The sequence below is a fragment of the Leucopleurus acutus genome (assembly GCF_964270905.1).
Source record: "Leucopleurus acutus genome assembly, chromosome: X".
NCBI lineage: Eukaryota > Metazoa > Chordata > Mammalia > Artiodactyla > Delphinidae > Leucopleurus > Leucopleurus acutus.
The window spans coordinates 12,513,218-12,535,595 of record NC_139148.1 but is presented as its reverse complement, the minus strand read 5'-3'; the positions used below and the strand labels follow the sequence as shown (position 1 = coordinate 12,535,595).

At 41.7% G+C, this 22,378-nt stretch overlaps 1 protein-coding gene across 1 annotated transcript in view; it reads right to left on the bottom strand.

Annotated features, from left to right (window-relative positions):
* Window positions 1–389: 389 nt before the first annotated feature.
* The window catches only part of GRPR (gastrin releasing peptide receptor), a gene marked incomplete at both ends in the record, with an annotated part of 30,067 nt that continues 8,078 nt past the window's right edge, over window positions 390–22,378 (bottom strand). The window contains 2 exons of the mRNA XM_082864154.1: window positions 390–779; window positions 2,196–2,547. Of these exons, the coding sequence (XP_082720280.1) occupies window positions 390–779; window positions 2,196–2,547 (742 nt within the window). The remainder of the gene's footprint in view (window positions 780–2,195; window positions 2,548–22,378) is intronic.

Here is a 22,378-nt window from a genome sequence, read left to right as displayed (position 1 = left end):
AAGTCTTTCACAAAGTGGACATTCAGTGTACAATTTCTCTGCTATATAAATCTGGTTGTTCATATAGTTTCTATGACTTAGTTGAGCACATCTGTATGTCAGGGTTTAATGCTTAAAATAATGATTTCCTATTTGTTCCCTTTTCTAAAAAAGGGAAAGTTTGCTCTGCGTCAGAAGCAGCATTCACAAGTTGAAATGGAAAACACACGCCTTGATGGGCCTTTCCAACATAATGGTGACCCATCTGGGCCTCCCCCCAACCCGCCCACATCGCTCATGAGCCTGCCAAAGGGTCTTTGGAGGGTACAGAGACAACAACAGAGGCGAGGGTTCCTTACCAGCCGTAAGGCAAAGCCAGGAGTCCCTAGGGGGCAGGGTCAAGGGTCAGTCTAGACGTACCCCTCGTGACAGATGTTTCCGTTGATGAGGCTGAAGGCGGCCGCGGAGGGTGCGGTGCTCTTGAAGGAGGTCATGCAGGTGGTGCTTCTGCCGGAGCTGTGAGACCGGGTCATCAGGCTGGGCCGGCAACAGAGGAGCTGGGTGTTGAACTGTTTCCTGAAACTCTTGCTCAGCAGGTAGAGGGCAAAGGGGTTCACGCAGGAGTTGGTGAAGGCCAGGAGGCGGGCGCAGATGCTGGTGACGAAGTGGAGCATGGAGGTGTCCACCTCGGAGTAGTGGTAGGAGCGGTACAGGTAGATGACATGGTTGGGGAGCCAGCAGAAGGCAAAGAGACCCACAAACACCAGCACTGTCTTGGCCAGGCGCTTCCGGGATTCGATCTGAGGACAGAGTGACACAGAGGCAAAGATGTGGGCAGAGCAAAAGATGGGGAAAATGAATTAGGGAAATGGACGGGCTCACAAGGCCACAGAAAACAAGTTCAATAGTTCCAATGTGCCTCTGAGCTCTTTAAACAAAGTTGATTACATGCTTGAGTGGACTGCACGATGAAATTCTAGTAAGTGCCCCTCTGTCCTCAGGAGGGCATTGGTGCAGTTATCAGCCATATGACTTCATGTCTTTCTCGGCTCCACAGTTAATAATTTCTTCTTCCCTCTGAGGCCTGAAAAAGCAGCCAGCTTTGTTCTTCCTCATTCGCCAAACCAAGATAACTGCCTATTATTATTTTTTTTACTCTCAAGTTTTTTCTGGCCTATATAACACAGGAAGGGTCTCAGAGAAAAGCGGGCTGAGCATCTCCTTTTTTTCCCAACTCCCTCTGCTACGGCAAGGGGAAACATTGTTCTCTTTAAAGAATCTGGGGTACAATGGATGTTCACCATTGAGAGGTCTTTCAAGCAGGGAGACAGTTTCACTGAGAACTGCCATTTTCCCCCCATAATTGATGAGGGAAAAAAAGAATTTTAGAGGGTGAAGCCTCCAACTGAGTCAGCTACACGTTTGAAATGGAGGGAGTCTTTCTGCTTTTCCATCATAAATACTACACGATCTACATTTGGACTAGAAGACAAAAACTGATGAAGACGACAAAGCCAGAGCCCCTGGTTTCTACCATTTATACCACAGGATGAAATTACGGGGGTGACAGGGGGATTGGAGAAGGGAGCCTAACACATAAGGAGGGCATCCTGCACTCTGGGCCATCTGGGGGTACATGTGTCTCTCTTGTGATCCTCCAACAGCCTTACAATATATGGGTTATTACCCTCATCATGGATAAAAAACTGACTCTCAGAAAGGGTAAGTAAGTCAGGAAGCCTGGATTTGAACTCAAATCAATGTGAACCCATCTTAATCAAACTACTGCTTTTTCTTCAACCAGCCTCGTTTTCCTGCCCTTTCTGCTTTATCACATGTGGTAACTGTCTTCCCACCCAAACAATGTGATTGGAGCTTAAAGAACTCACATCCCTAGGAGCCTCAACATTTTATTTTTTAAAAAACAACAACAGATTTTTCTCAAAAAGAAACCCATACTCCAAAGCTTTCAGGTTCTCCACACCTCGCTTGCCTAGGTTTCTTTAATAAGAGAACCAGATTCTTAAAGAACACCTGCATGCCAAGTCTTCTGAAGCTAGGAGCTCCTGTTTACCATCTGGCCACAGATCACTCACCACTTCTACTGCAGAATCAGGCAACGTGACCACCCAGATACTGAACTTGTCAGTGGAGTCCTAAAGAAACGCAAGGAATCAAATCCCCAAGGAGGAAATGAATCACTTCTAAGCACCTACCTGCTTCTTGACGTGTATATTCCCTTCCACGGGTAGATTGTAAGCACTCTGGATCAAATTTTTGGCGATGAAGTAGTAGTAAACAGAGATGATCGACAGCGGGATGATGTAGAAGACCAGGAAGGAAGCCATGGAGTGGATTCTGGGGTGCAGCTCATTAGAGTGTGGGTACGGGGCACAGCTAATGAAGGTCTGGTTGGTGCTTTCCTCGTGGAAGGGATGTAGGTCAGAAAATACAGCCTCTGGGATGGCCAGAAACATGGAGATGATCCAGATCAGTGCGGCTTTGAGGCAGATCTTCATCAGGGCGTGAGAGGCCTGGATATCCATTGGCCGGACGATGGCCTTGTACCTGGGGCAGGGAAGAGGGAAGTTATCTATTACTATTATGGGTGCCTGGGCCGGGACTAGGGTGAGGTCAGTGAGGCCCCTGAGGTGCAATACTTAAGGAGGCGTTGACTGTCAGGTTCATGCAAGCACTGACTCTGAACTCACAGCGAGCGCCTCCTTAAATGCTGCACCCCAAGTACCTGGCTTACTTCATCCTAGTCCTGGCCCTGAAGGGTGCTGCTCCCTTCCCCCTGCAGTAATATTCTGCCCACATTCTTTCTTGATTTTAAGAATACTTCTCAGAAAACCTGAAGCTCCATTTATTTTTCTTCTTAAATCACAGGAATGAATAACAACGCGTGTTTAACAAAGGATGCTGGAACAAGAAGGTTGGCTTTTTTTTTTTTTTTTTTTGGCAAAGCCTTCATTTTGAGTATTCAAATGCAGTTTAGGAAACCTTTTGTCACTGAGTATTTACATAAGCCTCTTTTCTTTTTCAAAGGTTGCAGAACAAATAGTCGCTGAAAAAGTCACACACAGAAGCATCCCTGTAATTAACAAATGAATCTCCCCGCCCCCCGCCCCCCCACTCTCTTTCAGCCTCATCTTCTCTTGCAATATTTAGGTCCTTCCTGGTTTCTGTGCTACCTGTGCCCCTGTCGTGGGTCGAGTGCTCTGGGAATGAGACATTGAGATGTAGTCAGGAGGACACAGAGTTTATTGTTGATGAACACCTGTGGGGAAAGGGAAGGAGGCAGGACTGGGCAGAGGGAGCTGTCAGACCCTGATGCAGATCTGACAAGGTCTACACCAGCCAAGGTGACCAACCATCCTAGTTTGCCTGGGCATTTCCCAGTTTTAGCACTGAAAGTCCTATGCCCTGGGAAACTTCTCAGTCCCAGCGACGGTGACAGCTGGTCGCCCTACACCAGCCCAATGGGAAGCTCAGGAGCAAAGATTGCCCAATGAAGGGGTCCTGTCTTGGTGGAAATGGCCAAGCCCTTGTATCACCACCTGGCTTGGTCACGGGCTGGGGCAACCCAAAAAGAAGGTGACCTCAGTTGCTACCTGGTTCTGTCATTAGTCAGGAGCTGCCCAAGAAGAGCATGACCATAGCTTGAAACGTGAAGTGGATCCAGAAGGAGCTGAGAGCTGAACAGCAAGTCTTTCCTTCAAGGGAGGTCTGAGCAGAGCATCTCCATGCCTGCTACAACTCCCCGTACAACGCCTAGCACAGTGGGCCACACACTTATTTTGGGTCCACCTGTTGAGAACCCACTAGAGGATGAGCCTTTGGGGGGCAAAGACTGGGTCTTTTTCTATCTTGGTATCTGCCAGCACTGCGATTTGCCACACGGCACAAACATTTGTTCTACTGCACATGAGCTGCTGTAGTGTAGAAGGTGATATGCGTTGGGACCACCTAAATGCGAGGGTGTTCATTGTTGAAAACGCTGTGCTGACACTGGGTTCTGCCTGTGATGCTCTTTTATATAGTGGACTTCAGTGAGAAAGGAACAGTTATTTCCACTTATTTCCATGTTGATTAAACCTCCATTGAGTTACCACTCTCGGCTGCACTCTAACTTCTCGCTCACTTTCTGCGTCCCTCCAGGGAAGGGGGAGTGAGTTTTGAGTGGTGAGTTTGGGAAAAAGAACCCAGCATGTGCACTGGGCTTAGAGAGGCCTGTGTTTATCTAAGTGTCCCTGACAAGGGGAGTGGCATATCTAATTTAGAAGATCAGAGTGTCTGCAAGTTCATTATTGCTGGGCACCTAGGTCACATTCTCCAAACAGCTTTATGAGATATAGAAGGAATTATTTTTATTGTCATCTGTCTTATTTCTACATCTAGTTCTCTGTTCCCACTTCACGTAGGGGAGAAAAGGTGACTATTTATCAGATATCCCCAACACTCCAGAACAATACTGTAGTCCTGCTTCTGTGTACCCGGGTTTGCTTTTCCGTCCATAATTTGTATTAGTGCGTTTAAAACAATTACAGGGACTTCCCTGGCGGTCCAGTGATTAAGACTCCACGCTTCCAATTCAGGGGAGGGGGGCGGGTTCAATCCCTGGTCCGGGAACTAAGATCCCACATGCCACACGGCATGGCGAAAAAAACAAAACAAAAAACAAAAAAAACACTTATTAAAAAAAAATTTCAAAGGAGGTTCTACTGTCCTGTGGTGCTTTCTCTAGTCACTAGTCATTTCAAACATTTTAATTCCTAGTTTAGAATGTAGGCAAGGAATTGATTTTTTTTTTTGCGGTACGCGGGCCTCTCACTGCTGCGGCCTCTCCCGTTGCGGAGCACAGGCTCCGGACGCACAGGCTCAGCAGGCACGGCTCACGGGCCCAACCGCTCCGCGGCATGTGGGATCTTCCCGGACCGGGGCACGAACCCGTGTACCCTGCATCGGCAGGTGGACTCCCAACCACTGCGCCACCAGGGAAGCCCGGAATTGATATTTTTAATGAAAGATATGTGAATATCCTCAGCCAGAGATGTATATGACTAAAGGTATCTCTGATAAATCCATTAGAGATAAACTGGTAGTTATGACTTCCATGTACATTTTCTGGCAGATAGCAGTCACAAGTACCATTAACTCTCCAAGGGAAGGTGATTCCCTCAGGCATGAAGCAGAAACCAGAGCGAATGGCTTACCTCCTTCTCTCTTGGGAGTCTTGTATTCCTAAGTGCAAAATGCCATGGGAACTATTGAGCTACTATTTCAAATTCACAACTTTTAAAACATAAAAGATAGTATAAAATATTTCTTTTATAGTTTTGCCAGAGAAATAATTTGAATCTAAATCTAAATAAGCCTCTAGATCTATGTACCAGTTTTCAAGGAATGTGGGGATAGAAGAACCTGCTAGATGATGCAGTCAGTCAAATCCTGAACTGGAAAATTCTACAGGAATAATGACCCCATTTTTTCAACAAATATATGGCATAGAAGAGCAGAGAAAATGGTTTATAGACTGACTGATATCAGTGCAATATGTAGACTCCTTTTGGATTTTGATCCAAACCAAACAACCATAAAAAGATATTTTTGAGACTATTGAAGAAAATCAAATATAGATTTAGTACTGGTGATATCAAGGAATTATCTTTAAAGTATTAGGTATAATAGTGGTATTGTGGTTCTGTGCTTTTTAAAAATCTTTATTTATTAAAAACACACCCTAGGAGTTCCCTGGTGGCGCAGTGGTTAAGAATCCGCCTGCCAACGCAGGGGACACGGGTTTGAGCTCTGGTCCAGGAAGATCCCACATGCTGCGGAGCAACTAAGCCCATGTGCCACAACTACTGAGCCTGCGCTCTAGAGCCCGTGCTCCACAACAAGAGAAGCTACTGCGATGAGAAGCCCACGCACCGCAACGAAGACCCAATGCAGCCCAAAAAAAACCCCCAAAACAAAAACACACCCTAAAATATTTATCAGTGAAATAATATAATGTCTAGGGTTTGCTTTAAAATATTCATATATATTCATATATCATTTTTACAATTAAAAAATAAGTAAAAATGCATTGCCAACAGTTTTCTATGATGAAATATTCATAAAATATCAAAGAAATTACAGAAATCCCATTTACTAAGCTCTTGCCTTGTGCCAAGCAGAGAACAGCATTGAAATGATCTCATTTATGTTCCAGACAACTCCAACAGGTAGGTGCTATTATCCCCACTCTACAGGCAACAAATTGAAGCTCAGATGGTTTCAGAGGTGGTGAAGTCAATATTCAATTTGGGACCAGCTCTTTTCAGGATAGTACAGCTCTTTAAGAAGAAAGCTCTGGGAAAATCCTTCCTAGAGATAGAAAAATAGACCAGCCATTTCCCAAATGTGTACGGAACATACCAACTGTTCCCTGGAAGTCTAATGGTTCTATAGAGCCTGGAACATAGCAGTCTATATCTTCTGGTTTGGGCTGCTCTGCCTGGAGCTCCCGATGAAGGGAGACCCCACTGGGCGGTTCTCGTTTAAGAGTGATGACTGGTTGGACTAGGATGGATACCAGCCAATAATGATCGAAACCAGCCAATAAACTGCCTGGCCAACTACCAAAGAGTCTCTCTTTCTCTTAAGCATTTAAACTGAAAAATTGAGAGGATGTAGTTAGTCAATTGTAGATGATGGCAATAAAATATTATGATGCTGAGGAAGGGATCAGTGCAAGATGAATAAGCAAAGTAGGTAGAGTGAGACAAAGAGAATGAGGCAGATATAAAAGCAGAAGAAGCTGAGATGATGTGGCTCTAAGTCGTACAGAGGGTCCTTGGTTCCTGGCCCACAAACTACTTTTGAATGTCCAAGAGGTGTTCTGTTATAATCTTACAATTCTCCCGTTCCCTTTTCACTTGAGTTAGTTTAAGTGGCAACCATTCTTTGTCAACAAAAGAGCCTTATTTAGAACAATTAGACATGGTGGTCATTTAAAGCCATCATCAGATTTTATTTCCAGGATCATTTCGCATAGATTATCCCCCACTTCCGGTCCTTTGAAAGAAAGAGCTGTCAACTTTCGATTGTACTCAAGAGAGAGACTAGTCTATGTCCTATTCTTAAATTCGCCATCACTTTCTTGCCTCCGCCCTTTCGTCATGCCTGATTCCAGAGTCTCCATTCATCTGAAGCCTGTCCTTCCAAATTCCAGCTTATAAGTATCATCTTGAAGCTTTTGCTGATCAATCTAGGCCTCAATAATTCCCGTTGCTTCTCCCAACCTGTCTAATTTTACTCTTCTCGTGTTACGCTTACTCTGCACTACCTTGAATTGCTTGCTAGCTTTCTATGGGCATGTCTTTTCTACCTGACTTTCTCGTAAGTTCCTGAGGTCAGAAGCTTATATCTTCTCCTCTTCTCTTCTTTCTGTATCACTGAAAATGCTCCAGGTCCCCTGTTCCTCTTACCACTTATTTCAAAGTAGAGGCTCAGCAAATACTTGCTAATCACTTAAGATTAATAATATGTGACTTGCAGATGTGTCTTTTATTTTCAACTTCTCATAAATAAGCGACAGCAGATTCACTTTCGCACACCTAGTAAGAGTCATTCTTCCACAGAATGACCAATTCACTCCTCTGACAATATGGGGCCAAAGACAATTGCTTCCCACTTCTGATAACATCCGTGCTTCATTTTTCTTATGCAAACACCGGAAAGGTCCAAAACATTCTCTCTGCAAGATTAACGTGTCAAAGGGATTCTTGGCAAGTAGAAGTAGCTGGCTTCCACACCCAGGGTTGGCAACCTTTGCCCACAGAAAGGTATGTCTTTTATTCAAACACGGGCAGTTTGTTTAGTTTTAAGGATCCAGCATTTCAGCCCCTATTTGTTCACAATTACCTACCGAAGTCTGTAGGAATTGTTGAACAACAATATTTTAAAACCTTGATTACAATCCTAATGCACGCTACCTGGAGAGGCCTGAGGTGAAGAGAAAACGAAATGAACTAAATGTTCTCTAGGGTAATTGACACATTGTCAGCATTTAAATTAGAATCCTAATACCTAATAAGATTTGACAAGACTATTAAACATTGGCTTTATTTCCTCCTGAGAATAATGCCAAGAACTTTTCTGAAGAAATGTGAGGCAATTATTAGCTGGTTTGTAAAATGACTGCAGTCCAGAGCAATGGAGTCTTACCTCCTTTGAGCTATTACACTGCAAATGGAGAGTTTGCTGGTCCTTGGTACCCATCAACTGTTATCTTTAGTTATGTAACAGATTATAGTCATCCTTTTCTGTCCTTCTCTCTGGGCCAAATAACTCCAATGCTCTTTTTCACTCCTTCTTAATATACTCCAGTTTCCTTGGGGCTCTAATGTGAATTTGGGAGCAGAGACACCTAGTTCCTAATGGTGATCCTACCCACTAGCTTTATGATCTTGGACAAATCACAGACTCCTTGCACCTCAGTATTCTCATCCCTGAACAGGACATAATTCCTGCAACCTTCAATGTAATAACTGATTCAAGCAAAAATAGTAAAACCACTGAGGGAGAGGTTTTCGGGGAACAAGATATACACATAGTCTCAAAGAGCTTCCCCACAGATTACTATTTAATTACAAAAGGAAAGTGGACCTTTATGTTGGGGAGGTCCAGAGGTCACCTCTCTAATCAAGGGGTCAAACCCAGGGCGAACTTCTCCATTAGGCAGGCACGGGTCTGGGGCCCATGATAACTTTAGAGGCTCGGGAAAATGTTTTAATTTCTTTTAAAATCAGGAAAAAAATAAACATAATCCACCTTGGATTATATTTATCTTTGTGCCAATACAACTATAAAATATACTTTTTTATATGTTTTATGGCGAAAGGATCCCATGAAGGTAAAAGTGCAAAGGGCCCAGGAAATTCATAATGTGGCCCTGATCAAACTTAGCATCACTGATAGCAGGACAATCTGCGATCCTGTGCCTCCTATGCAATGCAATGGGAAGGACATAACATTGCCTATGCAGTGTTCTTGTCTCCAATTTTTAACCTGAATCTACTTTGAAGAAACAATCAGACAAATCCACTTCTGGTACATTCTACAAGATAACTGGCTTGGATTCATCAAAACAGTCAACATCATTGTTTTAGACGAATGTAGGGGAGCTACTATTCTACCTTAAAGGAGATTAAAGAGATATAACAAGTAATCTTTTTCACAATATGTCCTATGTCAAATTATTATGTTATACACCTTAAACTTATACAATGTTATGTGTCAATTGTGTCATAATAAAGCCAGAAAAAAAAGAGATATAATAACCAAATGCAATGCATATGCCTTGATTTGGTCCTGGATTTAGGAGGCAAAAAAAGCTATAAAAGACATTTTGGGGACAATGGAGGAAATTTGATCATGGATTACACATTACTTGGTATTAAGGAATTATTGTTAATTTCATTGGGTATGATAGCAGCATTGGGGTTATGTAGAAGAGTGTCCTTGTTCTTAGGAAATACACAAACATACTTAGAAGTGAAAGGTCAGGATGTTTGTACCTTACTTTCCAGAGTTCAGCAAAATGAAACAAAACAAACAGACAAATATATATACTAGAGAGACATATAATTATTATATACTTTACATATATATGTGCTACAAAAAGAGTAAGAACAAAATCTAGGAAATGTTCATTGTGGAATGTGGGTGGGTATTACACAAGAGTTCATAAACAGGTTGGGGAGAAAACTTACTCTAAAATATAGAATTTTTAAAAGACGAGCAAGTAGTAAAATAATAATCTTAAAATAATGTGGTATATATTTTATTAACAGTAAATGCTGTTGTCATGGGGAAAACTTTATTATAATTATAATTTCAATGGGATTGAATGTGTCATATCTGATTAGCGACTCTACCAGGAATGAGGGAAGTGTCTTCTCTGCTATGTTCATATTGTTCTCTTGGAGTTGCAATTTTAGTATCATCTACAATCTGTGGGGTTTTGTTTTGCTCTGTTTTGTTTTGGCAGGAATATTTTTAAGCTAATGTTCATTTAGGGAGGTTAATTAAAACTAGATCATGCACAAGCAGATGTCAGTCTGTAATGCCTCTCCATTAGCTGAAAGTGCAGGGAAGAGTAAGGTCATTGTTGAGACTTGTACATGGCGGGAACCCCACTCCTGCTGCCTGAGCTGCACATGACAAGGGACCCTCTGACGTGGACTCAGTGACAGGTTGAGCCTCAATTTGGATACTACACAGTATTAACTTTTAATTCATCCTTATTTTTAAATAAAAATCAAAATAAGTAGAAGTGAACTCCACTTTGGGGTCCATTGTCCCAGAACACACTTTCCAGAAAATTTAGCTAAGGTTTCAGGGGGCTTTCTAAGGGTCTGCAGTGAAGACCTTCTTGTCTCCGGAAGAGGGGAGCTTAAAACTCAGACCAAGACAGAGGATCAAGATCCACATTACAAAGTGTACTCATATTTTTTCTTATTTTCTTCAGACAGATCCAGATACAGATCGTGGATCCACGCAGGACCACCTCTGAGTAAAATCCTGAAGTTACACCTTTGTGAATCAAAATTTCCCCTCCATTGTGTTCTCCCCCTGTAGGAGCCCACTGTCTCCCTGCTTTGAGGAAGGGAGTGTGTATCAGTCATTTGCTCTTTAGTATGGATTCAAGTCAATGAGATGACCTTCCTGTATGTAGAGTTCTACCTCTGATTATGTAAGGAAGGCTCTGTTTCCCAATCAAGGTATTTTTGTTTATTCCTCCATCCAGCAGATGGAAGAGACATTTGGGGTACAATGGATGCAGGCAGTTAGACTTCTAAATATTTACTTTCTTCAAAGGCTTACTCTGTAACTATCATGTGGGGATTCTTTCTTGTAACAGATTGCGGAGGAACAAGACCATTTTGTACCTGGGTTTCAATTAGATTGATTCTGTTAAAAACAACAACAATAATAATGGCTAAAACTTACTGGAGACTTCCTGTGGATCAGGTAACTAAGCTATGAATTTTGTTTAAAATGTTGCTTTTTATCCTCACAACAGTTCTAGTAGTAAAATAATATGTGGCAGGTACTAGTATTATTGCTCTTTTACAGATGAGGGAAATGATGCGAAGTACGCTTTCCACGGCCATCAGTGCTAAGCAGTGGAAACAAGATTTGAGCCCATGCAGGCTCTCCCCTAAGCCTCTACCACCAGGCCCTACTGCTTCCTATAATGATGGTCCTGTGGTTGACCAGGCAACCTGGGCTTTCTAGTGTAGGGGAAGAAAAATCATTTTCCCTCTACCCTTCTAGGTTCTTGACTAAGACCCCATACAATAAAAGGCAGCTTAACAGGAGAAAAACAAACAGAAGTTTAATAACATGTATACCTCCTTGACAACATGGGAGAGACCCAGGAAAACTGAGTAACTCCCTGAAAAGACCCGAGCCATCACCTTAAATACCATCTTCAGCTAAAGACCAAAGAAGTGGGTGAGGGCTTCCCTGGTGGCGCAGTGGTTGAGAGTCCGCCTGCCGATGCGGGGAACACGGATTCGTGCCCTGGTCTGGGAGGATCCCGTATGCCGCGGAGCGGCTGGGCCCGTGAGCCATGGCCGCTGGGCCTGCGCGTCCGGAGCCTGTGCTCCGCAACGGGAGAGGCCGCATCAGTGAGAGGCCCGCGTACCGCAAAAAAAAAAAAAAAAGAAGTGGGTGGGGGATCCAGTCCTAGAAGGTTACCAGGCAAAGAACAGTAAAGTATAAGCTCATTCTACAGATTTCAGTCCATGCCTTCTACATTGATAAGTTTCTAGAGATTTAGAGTCATCCTCTTTTTCCTGGTACCAAAAGGGAGACACCCTTACAAATGGAGATTTCCCTTATAAATGTAAATGTTTCCTATAACAGGGTAACTTCTACTCAGTTTTTAGAGCTTCTCCTATATGTGCTATTTTCTTTTTAAAATTTTATTTATTTATTTATTTATTTATTTATTTTTGGCTGTGTTGGGTCTTCATTGCTGCACGCAGGCTTTCTCTAGTTGAGGCGAGCAGGGGCTACTCTTTGTTGTGGTGCGTGGGCTTCTCATTGCAGTGGCTTCTCTTGTAGCAGAGCATGGGCTCTAGGCGCATGGGCTTCAGTAGCTGTGGCACGTGGGCTCAGTAGTTGTGGCTCGCGGGCTCTAGAGCGCAGGCTCAGTAGTTGTGGCACCCGGGCTTAGTTGCTCCGTGGCATGTGGGATCTTCCCGGACTAGGGCTCGAACCCATGTCCCCTGCACTGGCAGGCGGATTCTCAACCATTGCGCCACCAGGGAAGTCCCTGTGCTATTTTCTTAAAGAATAAAAAAAAAAAAGTCGAAAATTATCCTTATGCCAACGAGGCACATTTTGGGGCAAATTCTGCTCCCCTTTACTGGTATTGGAACTAAGGAAGAAAACCAAAGAAAGGATCAGAGTGTCTCTTCCCTGCCTGCTGCAGCCATGGGGAAAGTAGTGTCTTTCTAGACAGACACAAAATTTTTATTCTTCCTCCTTGAGTCTGTTATACCTAATCTCCTGCATTTTCACCCCCATATATACACCCTGAAGTTCTCTGTGGCCTGAGGCCAAGAGTGAGGTCTAGACTCTTTCATATATTCAGAACTCTCAGGGCTTAAAGAGGCCATCTCAGTGAGACACTGGAGCAGAGGTAAAAAGGCGTCAGGGAAGGACTAAAAACCAAAGGCTGGAAGGAGGCTAGAGAAAGAGCCAATGACATGGGGAAGGTTTCAGAAGTGTAGGGCTCTGAGGGATGTAGAAGCTGAGGTATAAAATGGGAAGACAAGGGCTTCCCTGGTGGCGCAGTGGTTGAGAGTCCGCCTGTCGATGCAGGGGACATGGGTTCGCGCCCCGGTCCAGGAAGATCCCACATGCCGCGGAGCGGCTGGGCTCGTGAGCCATGGCCGCAGAGCCTGTGCGTCTGGAGCCTGTGCTCCGCAACTGGAGAGGCCACAAGAGTGAGAGGCCTGCGTACCGCAAAAAAAAAAAAAAAAAAAAAAAGAATTTCTAAGTTTCTAAATTATCTCAGTAAAATACATTATCTTGTTTTTAATTTCAAAATAAGAATCATTAAAGCTCAAAAATACCATCATGGCATATGAGTCATTGTGGCTAATTATAAAAATTTAAGAGCACTATATGTAAATAACCTTTTGTGAGAGGTTTTATACGTGGAGATGTGGTGACCCAACTTTGTAGCTTATTAGGTCTCCTGGCCCAGAAGGCTGATCCTGCCAGCATCACGGAGGTAAACGCTAGTGGTGAAGGAGACCAAGACAGGGAGAGAGAGGGACTGGAGGGAGACTGGGAGCCCCGTGTTCTACTCCCACTTCCATAATTAGCTATTTCTGTATAAGCAGGCTGTCTCAGTTTCGTTTTCTTTTTCAATTTTTATTTAACCAAAACTTATTAGCACTTATTGTGTGCCTGGTACAGCTCCCAACACTTTTCAAGTGACTGTCCACTAGAACATCAATCAGGTGAGATTTCAACCACACTCTCTTAGCTCCCTTATGAACAGAAACAACAATCACGCTAATGGTACACTCACTTTTTTGACTGGGAATTCTAACATTTCATAAAGAAGTCAACACATTATTTCATTTCACCATGACAAAAATTACAACAGTCCTGTGAAATATGAAAAGTAAATACCCTTATCCCTTTTTACAGATCAGAAAACTGAGGCTTATAATTTGCCCAAAGTCACACAGTTGACAATTAGAAGAATCAGAGCTCAAACTCAGACATCTCTTCAACAAAATTCAATGCTTTTGAATTTATCCTTACTATGAATAGTGCTCTATTAAATGTGAACCTCCAAAACATAATAGAAGGAAGGAAGGAAGGAAGGAAGGAAGGAAGAGGGAGGGAAGGAAGAAAGGAAAGAAGGAAGAGAGAGGGAGGGAGGGAGGGAGGGAGGGAGGGAGGGAAAAAGTTTGTAAGTCTGTCACCACGAAATTTTGGGGGTATCTTAAGAACCAATTGGAAAAGTTTGCTTTGATTCAGCAAAGACAATGTCAAGGAAGGTGGTCTAGAGGAAGTTAGTTCATTTGAACAACTTTTTTCAGTTAAAAAATTTAATATAAAAGTGTTAACAGTTCATTGTAGAAATTTAGACAGAGAATTCTTAAAAAAAAAAAAAAAGAAGAAAATCATCCATAAGTCTTACATGTGATGTTTTGATATATTTCTTTCCAACTTTCCTTTGTCTTTTGGGCAGAATCCAGAGCATACAATTTGAGATCTTTTTTAGAGTCTATAGCCTAAGCATTTCTGCCTCAAGATGCCCATGACTCCTCTAGCCAGCAGGCGGCGCTCTGCAGATACCAGCTGGCCTCTCTGGGCACCATATCCATTTAGCTCTGAGGAGCCCTGGTGGTCACTAGAGGACAACGCCCCTGCCTTCACAGATCCCTCCTAGGATTAGCTCCAGCACAACACGTCCCGTCTAAATGAAGCGAAGCATCCCCACTCCTCAAAAACTAGCACTTTTAATAATCAAAAGCATATCTTCAGCACCTACTTTTGCACGGTCCTGTACTAGGTACAGAAGAGGTCAAGAGAAGCATAAGCCCTGGGCACTCAGTGACATTTTCTCTTATTCCATCCTGGAAATTAAAAAGGCTCATGCACCCTGGGTCACAGGACTCTGAGTTTCTTAAGTGTTGGGTCTATGTCTTGTTCATTTTATGCCTATTTTGCTTATTGAACAAATATATAATTAAAATTAAAAATCTGGAACTGTGCACCCAATTTGTCTGGCCTGTATTGTCTTACTTGCAGGTAAGGAAATGGGTTCACAAGGCTCAAAATAACCCACTCCTCCGCTGCCACGCTCCTAGCCAAATCCTCCTCTCAAGTCCACTTACCCCAGATCAGTCTGGACACCATCTTATTAGGCTTTTCCCAAGAGATCTCCTGTGACCCAAACACATCCTATTTCTCTAACCATTTCAAGCCCAGAAGAATCCCTGGGGGTACTGAAGAAATGATTCTCCCTGAGCACAATTTCCCTTTTTAGCAATTTTAAGGTGACTTGCTTACATGAGCGCATAATGAAAAGATACTCCCTCCTATGGGAGCTGGAACCCAGCTAAGTCTGGGTTTAAAACTCTCATTTTCTTTATTTAAACAACTGTTAGTGTCACAGAGGACCCAGGCATGCTGGAAAAGACATGTGGCTTAAAAACGTTGGCTTGATCCTCAATTTTTTGATGATCCAAAAGCTAATGTGCCTGATATGATGGTGCCTCATACCGTAAAGCATCACACAGCTGTATGATCTGTCTTTATGATCTTCCCTAGGAAGTCTGTCCTGGCTAAGTGGACAGGGGTCATGGATCCCCTTAGGTCCCACTCCATCTAAATAGGAAACTCTCTCTGCTAAATGACCACCTCAGCAAGTGTGTACACGCCTGTATATCAGGGACACCAACCTAAGGCCAGCTGGCCAAACCTGGCCTTCTGCCTGTTTTCATATGGCCCACAAGCTGAGTGGTTTTGACATTTTTTATGGTTGGGGGAAAAAAATCAAAAGAAGAAGAATACTTCACAACATGTGAAAATTACACGAAATTCCCATTTCAGTGTCCATAAATAAGGTTTTACTGAAATTCAGCCACGACCGTTTGCTGACATCATGTCTATGGCTGCTTTTGCGCTATAACGGCAGAGTTGAGTGGTTGCAACAGGGACCTCATGGCCCACAAAACCAAAAATATCCACTATACGGCCCTTCACGGAAAAGGTTCCCCGGTCCCTGGTCTATGTGCACCGAATGTGTGACCAGGGCTCACGTTTCTGTTGCTCTCTGCCTGTCCACACTGGAGCTGTTGGTTCCTTCTTTAGACAGAGGAAAGCCCGTCTTGCATTTCACACTGAACTGCCCGTTAGGCTGATTAATTTTTGATAGTGAAGACTACAGGCCACTAACCTCTGGCACTGGTCTTCCAGTATTAAACACTCATGGCTCAGGATACTTAGTCAATCTGTCAGCACATTTAAATACTAATTTAGTATCTCAGGCTCTCCTTGGCACTATGGATATAAAAGTCCCTGGCCACTAAGGATTTAAAATCTGGTCGAGGGACTGAGATACATCCAGGTAAAGTCCTTAAAGAACAAGAGAATGATACTCACACATGTATATTCTCCTTCGTGGAACACTCAGAACAGATGATGCTAGGTCGGTATATGCCCTGCTGTCATCATGGTACAGACATATGAGAATATGTTTGATTATAAACCTGCTTTATATATAACTATGGAATATAAAACTTAGGCATCCTCAAGTCCCATTTCCTTAACTTAAAGAAGAGGAAACTGGTGCCCACAGAGTTCCCACAGCCGGTTAGTTGAAAACCAAGAGTAGAACCTCCGTCTCTGGATCCCCAAGTCACTTATATTTGTCTACAGCACTTCGGATTTGCAGGCTTTTTAAAGCACAAGTGAAGAATGCTTAAAACTAAATACTGACCACATTTATCTTCATCTTGTAGTATATATATGTATTCCTGAAGCCATCAGTTTAACCTTCAATTTCACCTCTGTTGACAATCTAGGAAAGAAAAGATGCCAAATTCTGATTTTTCTGCTCTTCTGTGATGTTTCCAATCATTTAAAGTGCAGAGGGAAAAGATAATGAAATTCTTAACAATCTGTTTTGTCCGCCATTTATGTTAAAATAAATAAGCATTTCCCATATGTTCTCACGGATAAACTACTGTAATTTTGTTTTTACATAATTTTATATTGTTTTAAAATTATGTTTAAAGTATTTCTCATAACAGAGGCCTGACCCTGGTATTAAATTGCCTGACAATAAAAACAAGCACCACCAAAGAGAATAAAGAAACCCTGAAGAGCTTAAAGTTGACCTGTAGTTATTCTATTTATATGTAGACAGCATAGAAATAAGTGAGTCACATGGACCTATTATCTATTGTCACAGTAAATTCTTCTCACACTGGAAATAAATTTCTTTATGTGCCGCATTTCACATTTTGCCCCTATTTCTTTCCTATGTAACCTTTCGCTATCACCACTGGCCAATTAGTCTGGGTAAAATACAAAGAAAGAAAAAGTAATAAAGAACTGAAGTTTAAAGAAGCGTATCTTAGCAACATTTTGGCGCTGTCCTTCCCACAAAATTGCAGCTTTTATCAATCACTGCATAACCAAATGTCAGCTCTAGCTCCTGCTTATTGGGGCTAAGAGACCTGGCCTAGTTGAAAGATCCCAGAGGCTTTGATGTACCTGCAATACTCGGCAGTGTCCACTGCCGCAGGCCCCAGCTGAGATTCCTGACTTACGCACTTTGAGGTTAGCCAGAGCTCATTTCTCTGCATCTAAATTGCTGATTTAATTTGAGCAATTAAATGCTGATGCTGATCTCTCTGATCTCTCTGAATGCTGATCTCAAAGGTCTGACTAGGTAGTTCTGGACTCCTCTTTAGAGGAGCTGGGATGTGGATAGCTTGGTGGGCAGCAGATCAGGTCTTTAAGACAGGTGGTACAGGATTTTCCACTTCTGATAATGGCAACCTAGCTTGTTGCTGACCAACTCTCCAGAAATGAAAAGCTAGAAAATCCCTTTGAAAACATCAGAGAAATAACAAGGCAGTAAGGATCTGAGGGGCCAAAATCCTGGAGAGAAAGGAAGTGCAAAGAGATGAAGCTATTACTCAGCATCATTTTCCCCTTAAGGCATTTACCAAATTTCAAGCAGCACCAAGAGAAACTGAGAGCTGAGAAGAGCTTCTAGCAGTTTCAGGATGAAGGGGAATAATAAATGGAGTTCAGGGCCCACAAAGGAGAGAAGCCAGGGTAAACACCCCAGGCTTACAGTTGAGATGCCCAAAGAGGTACATCCTAGTAGTAGCACTGAAGCAGAAATAGACCAGTTCTCACAAAGACCAAGCCCAGCCTCCAATCTATTCAATCCCTGACAAGGTCAGATACACTGCCACCTCCTACCTGCCCACAAGAAGCAAAAGCTAATCTTTTCTGGAAGATAATACTATCCAGAGCCCCAAATTATCTACACTTGTTCATATACAAAATCAAGTTGTCAAACAAAAATTGCCTCACATACTGGGAGAGAAAACAAAATGGTCGAAAAACAAGAGAAGAAATATATAATAGAAACAGATTTATAGAGGTTCCACAAGTTAGAGTTACCAAAGAGGGATTTTACAATATATTGGGACTAATTCAAGAAATTAGGCGACAAGATGGAATCAAATGGAAATTCTAGAATTGCAATATACAGTAACTGAAATTAAGAATTAAATGGAAGCTTCAGAAGCAGACTAGACACAACTGGAGAGAATTTTTGAGCTGAAAATGGCCAGAGTAAAGTACAGTGAGACAGAAGGATGGAAAACACAGAAAAGGTAATAGAAATGTATGGGCAAAATGGTGAACTGAAATTGTGTTTAAAATAGTTCCCAGTCACAGAGGCCTGACTGAAGTATGAAATCGCCTGCATCAATAAAAGCAAAAACAACCAAAAGGGGAAAAAAACTTGAAAAGCTTTAAATTAACCTGCAGTTATTCTATTTACATGTAGACAGCATAAAGAAGGAGAGCAAAAAGAGAATGGGGCAGAAACAATCTTTGAAGTTGTTATGGTTGAGAACTTTCCAAATGTGGCTAAAATCATCAAGCCACAGGCTTAAAAAAAAGCTATGAATCTCAAGTAGGAAAAATACAAAGAAAACCACACCTAAGTGCAACATAGTAATGCTGTTGAAAACCAAAGATAAAGAGAAACATCTTAAAATGAGTCAAAAATCAATAATTTTAAAGGAGCTACAATGAAACTGACATCTGACTTCATAGCAGAAGTCAGAGGACAATGAATAGCAACTTCAAAGTGGGGAAGACAAGAACAGCCAGCCTAGAATTCTATCCTCTCCAAATGACATTAAATAAAGACATTTTCAGACAAATGAAACCATAAAATGTATCCCCATTAGACTTACACTAAGTGAAATACTTAAGGACATTCTTTGGGCAGAAGTGAAATAGTCTCAGATGATGTCACAGAGATGCAGGAAGGAGTGGAGAGAGAGAAAAGGTGAATACAGGAATAAATCTAAAGGTAAATATGTGAGTAAATGTAAGTATGTAAAAGCAATTAACATAATGTCTTGTGGGGTTTAAATGGATAGAGTTGAAATATAGAACAACAATAACCAAAAAAAAAGGCAGGAGGAAATTAGAATGAAGTTAAAGTGTCCTATTACCCTTGTCTGGGAAGTAGGAAAGTTCTAACTTATAGTAAATTTTAATAAGTCAAGGATACATGTTGTAAACACTAGAGTAGCCCCTAAAAGAATATTGAGTTTGTATAATTAACAAATTCATGCCAGGAGGTGGGGGGAGGATAGAATAATTTAAATGTTTAATTAATTGAAAAGAAAGCAAGAAGGGAGGGAAAAAGGATTATGAAACAGGTGAGACCAACAAAAACCAAATAATAAAATGGTAGATTTAAACCCAAATATAGGGACTTCCCTGGTGGCACAGTGGTTAAGTATCTGCCTGCCAATGCAGGAGACATGGGTTCCGTCCCTGGTCCGAGAAGATCGCACTTGCCGTGGAGCAACTAAGCCCATGTGCCACAACTACTGAGCCTGCGCTCTAGAGCCTGTGAGCCACAACTACTGAGCCCGCATGCCACAACTACTGAAGCCCATGCACCTAGAGCCCATGCTCTGCAACAAGAGAAGCCACCACAGTGAGAAGCCCGTGCACCACAACGAAGAGTAGCCCCCGCTCGCCGCAACTGGAGAAAGCCCACGCGCAGCAACGAAGACTCAATGAAGTAAAAAAATAATTAATTAATTAATTTAAAAACACCCCAAATATATCAGCAAAATTGAGGTTATCAGAGTGTCTGTGTTTATAGGGCAGAAACCTATAGCCAAGTTACAAATAGCAAATACATTTGTGTGAAGTCACTCATGTCATGCATACCCACAAAATACCAACATTGATGAAGGTAACTTAAAATTCATAATGCAAAGACATCCATGGCAAATTGGTTAATGGGCGTCATCAATTAAATGAGTATTTAAGATTACTCAAGGCACAAGAAAACGTGAAATGCTGTGAAATTTTACAGCCCGTATAGGAAAGAAACTTGATAGTGTCTTTCTCAGATGATCTTAAACATTTGATAATAACCTTAAACACTTATATGACATTACCAATAATGAGTTATGAAGCTGAAAGAAACTTTTCTAACCTCTCATTAATAATAAGTCAATTTGAATCAACCATGCGAGAAGACTGAGGTATCTTTCTAATTTCTCTATAGAAAAACATATCACCCAACAGGCACATGAAAAGATGCTCAACATCCTTAAGCATTAGGGAAATGCAAATCAAAACCATAATGAGATATCACCTCACATCTGTCAGAAGGACTGTCATCAAAAAGAACACAAATAACAAATGCTGGCGAGGGTGTGGAGGAAAGGGAACCCTCCTGCACTGTTGGTGGGAATGTAAATTGGTGCAGCCACTGTGGAGAACAGTATGGAGGTTTCTCAAAAAACTAAAAATAGAACTACCATATGACCTATTAATTCCACTCCTGAGCATATATCCAAAAAAACCAAAAAACTAATTTGAAAAGAAACATGCACCCCAATTTTCACAGCAGCATTATTTATAATTGCTAAGATATGAAAGCAACCCAAGTGTCCATCAATGGATGGATAAAGAAGATGTGGTATACACACACACACACACACACACACACACACACACACACACAAATGGAATACTACTCAGCCATAAAAAAGTAAGATTTTGCCATTTGCAGCAACACGGATAGTAGAACCTACCAGAATTCATTCATTCTTTTATTCCTTCCTTCATGTATCCATCTATTCATGTGTTCAATACACACTTATCAAGCACCTACTACAGGTTAGGGACTATCCTAGTGTCAATGAATATGCTAATGAATGCCATAGCCTCTCTCTCTTTTTTTTTTTTTTTTTTTGAGCTTATATTCTAGTGGTAGGAGACAGAGAGTAAGCAAGTAAACAAACAAATGAACAAAATAATTCTCAAAAAGATTATAGTGGATGATATTTATCCAAGAGAAATGGAGACATACATCCATACAAAAACTGTATGTGAATGTTTATGACAGCTTGATTCATCATCATCCAAAACTGAAAACAACCCCAATAGCCATTAACTGAAGAATGCATAAACAAACTGTGGCCTAGCCATGCAATGGACTCAGCAATAGAAAGGAAGCGACTACTGATACATGCAACAACATGAGTTGAAAGAAGCCAGACTCAAACAACTACACACTGTATGATGTCATTCATATATTTTGGAAAAGATCAGTGGCTGCCAGGAGATTTATTTTTTCTTTCTTTCTTTCTTTCTTTCTTTCTTTCTTTCTTTCTTTCTTTTCTTTTACTTTTTCTAGGAGCTTTATTTTCTGTAAGAACAACTTAGTGTGTAATGGAGGTTATAAACTAAAGAAAGTTTGGATGTGGAAAAAAAAATTCCCTCCTGGGTGGAGGAAGAGGATAGACTACAGAGGGACATGAGAGAATTGGGGGGGCTGATGGGATGTTCTATATCTTGATTGTGCTGGTGGTGGTTACATGACTGTGGAAGATTGTCAAAATTCACAGAAATGCACGACTAAAAGTTTACTGTGTAAGTTACACATCAATCAACCTGAAAGAAGAAACTGGATGATAGAATAGCGTTGGTCATTACTTTAGTCTCAGTGGCCAACAAAGACCTCCTACAGAAGGTGACATTTAATGTGTAAAATGAACCTGCAGCCTCTTAGGGGTTCCTAGGGAAATCAAATCATTTCATGTAGCAGCAAATATCAGATACTAATCCAATACTTAATAACCAGAATTTCAAAGATGACTGTAATAAAAAAGATCCCTTGATCTATTACAGGGAAGTAGAAAAAGGAATGAAGAAAAAATTTTTTCCTTTATTCTGCAAAACATGTGTTTTAATTAAGAGAGAATTTATGCAAACCCCACACACTAGGAGGACTTACAAGTGCAAAAATGCAAATTTAGTCTATTTTCAAAGGATGGTATTGAGAAGCACAGTTCAAAAACACCTCACCAGGGAGCCCTTTCAGTCTATGCTCTATGTTTCATGATTAAGCATGTGACCTGTCTCGCCTCCATGCATTTTAAGTCGCCAAAAATGATAATTAATCACATAAAAGTCTACCACTTTAAAAGACAATGTGTGAGAGACAAGGTCAGACTTCCTTGCTGCCCTTATCTCCATAGCACTCCAACTCAAAGAGTCTGGCTGGGAACCCCCCCTC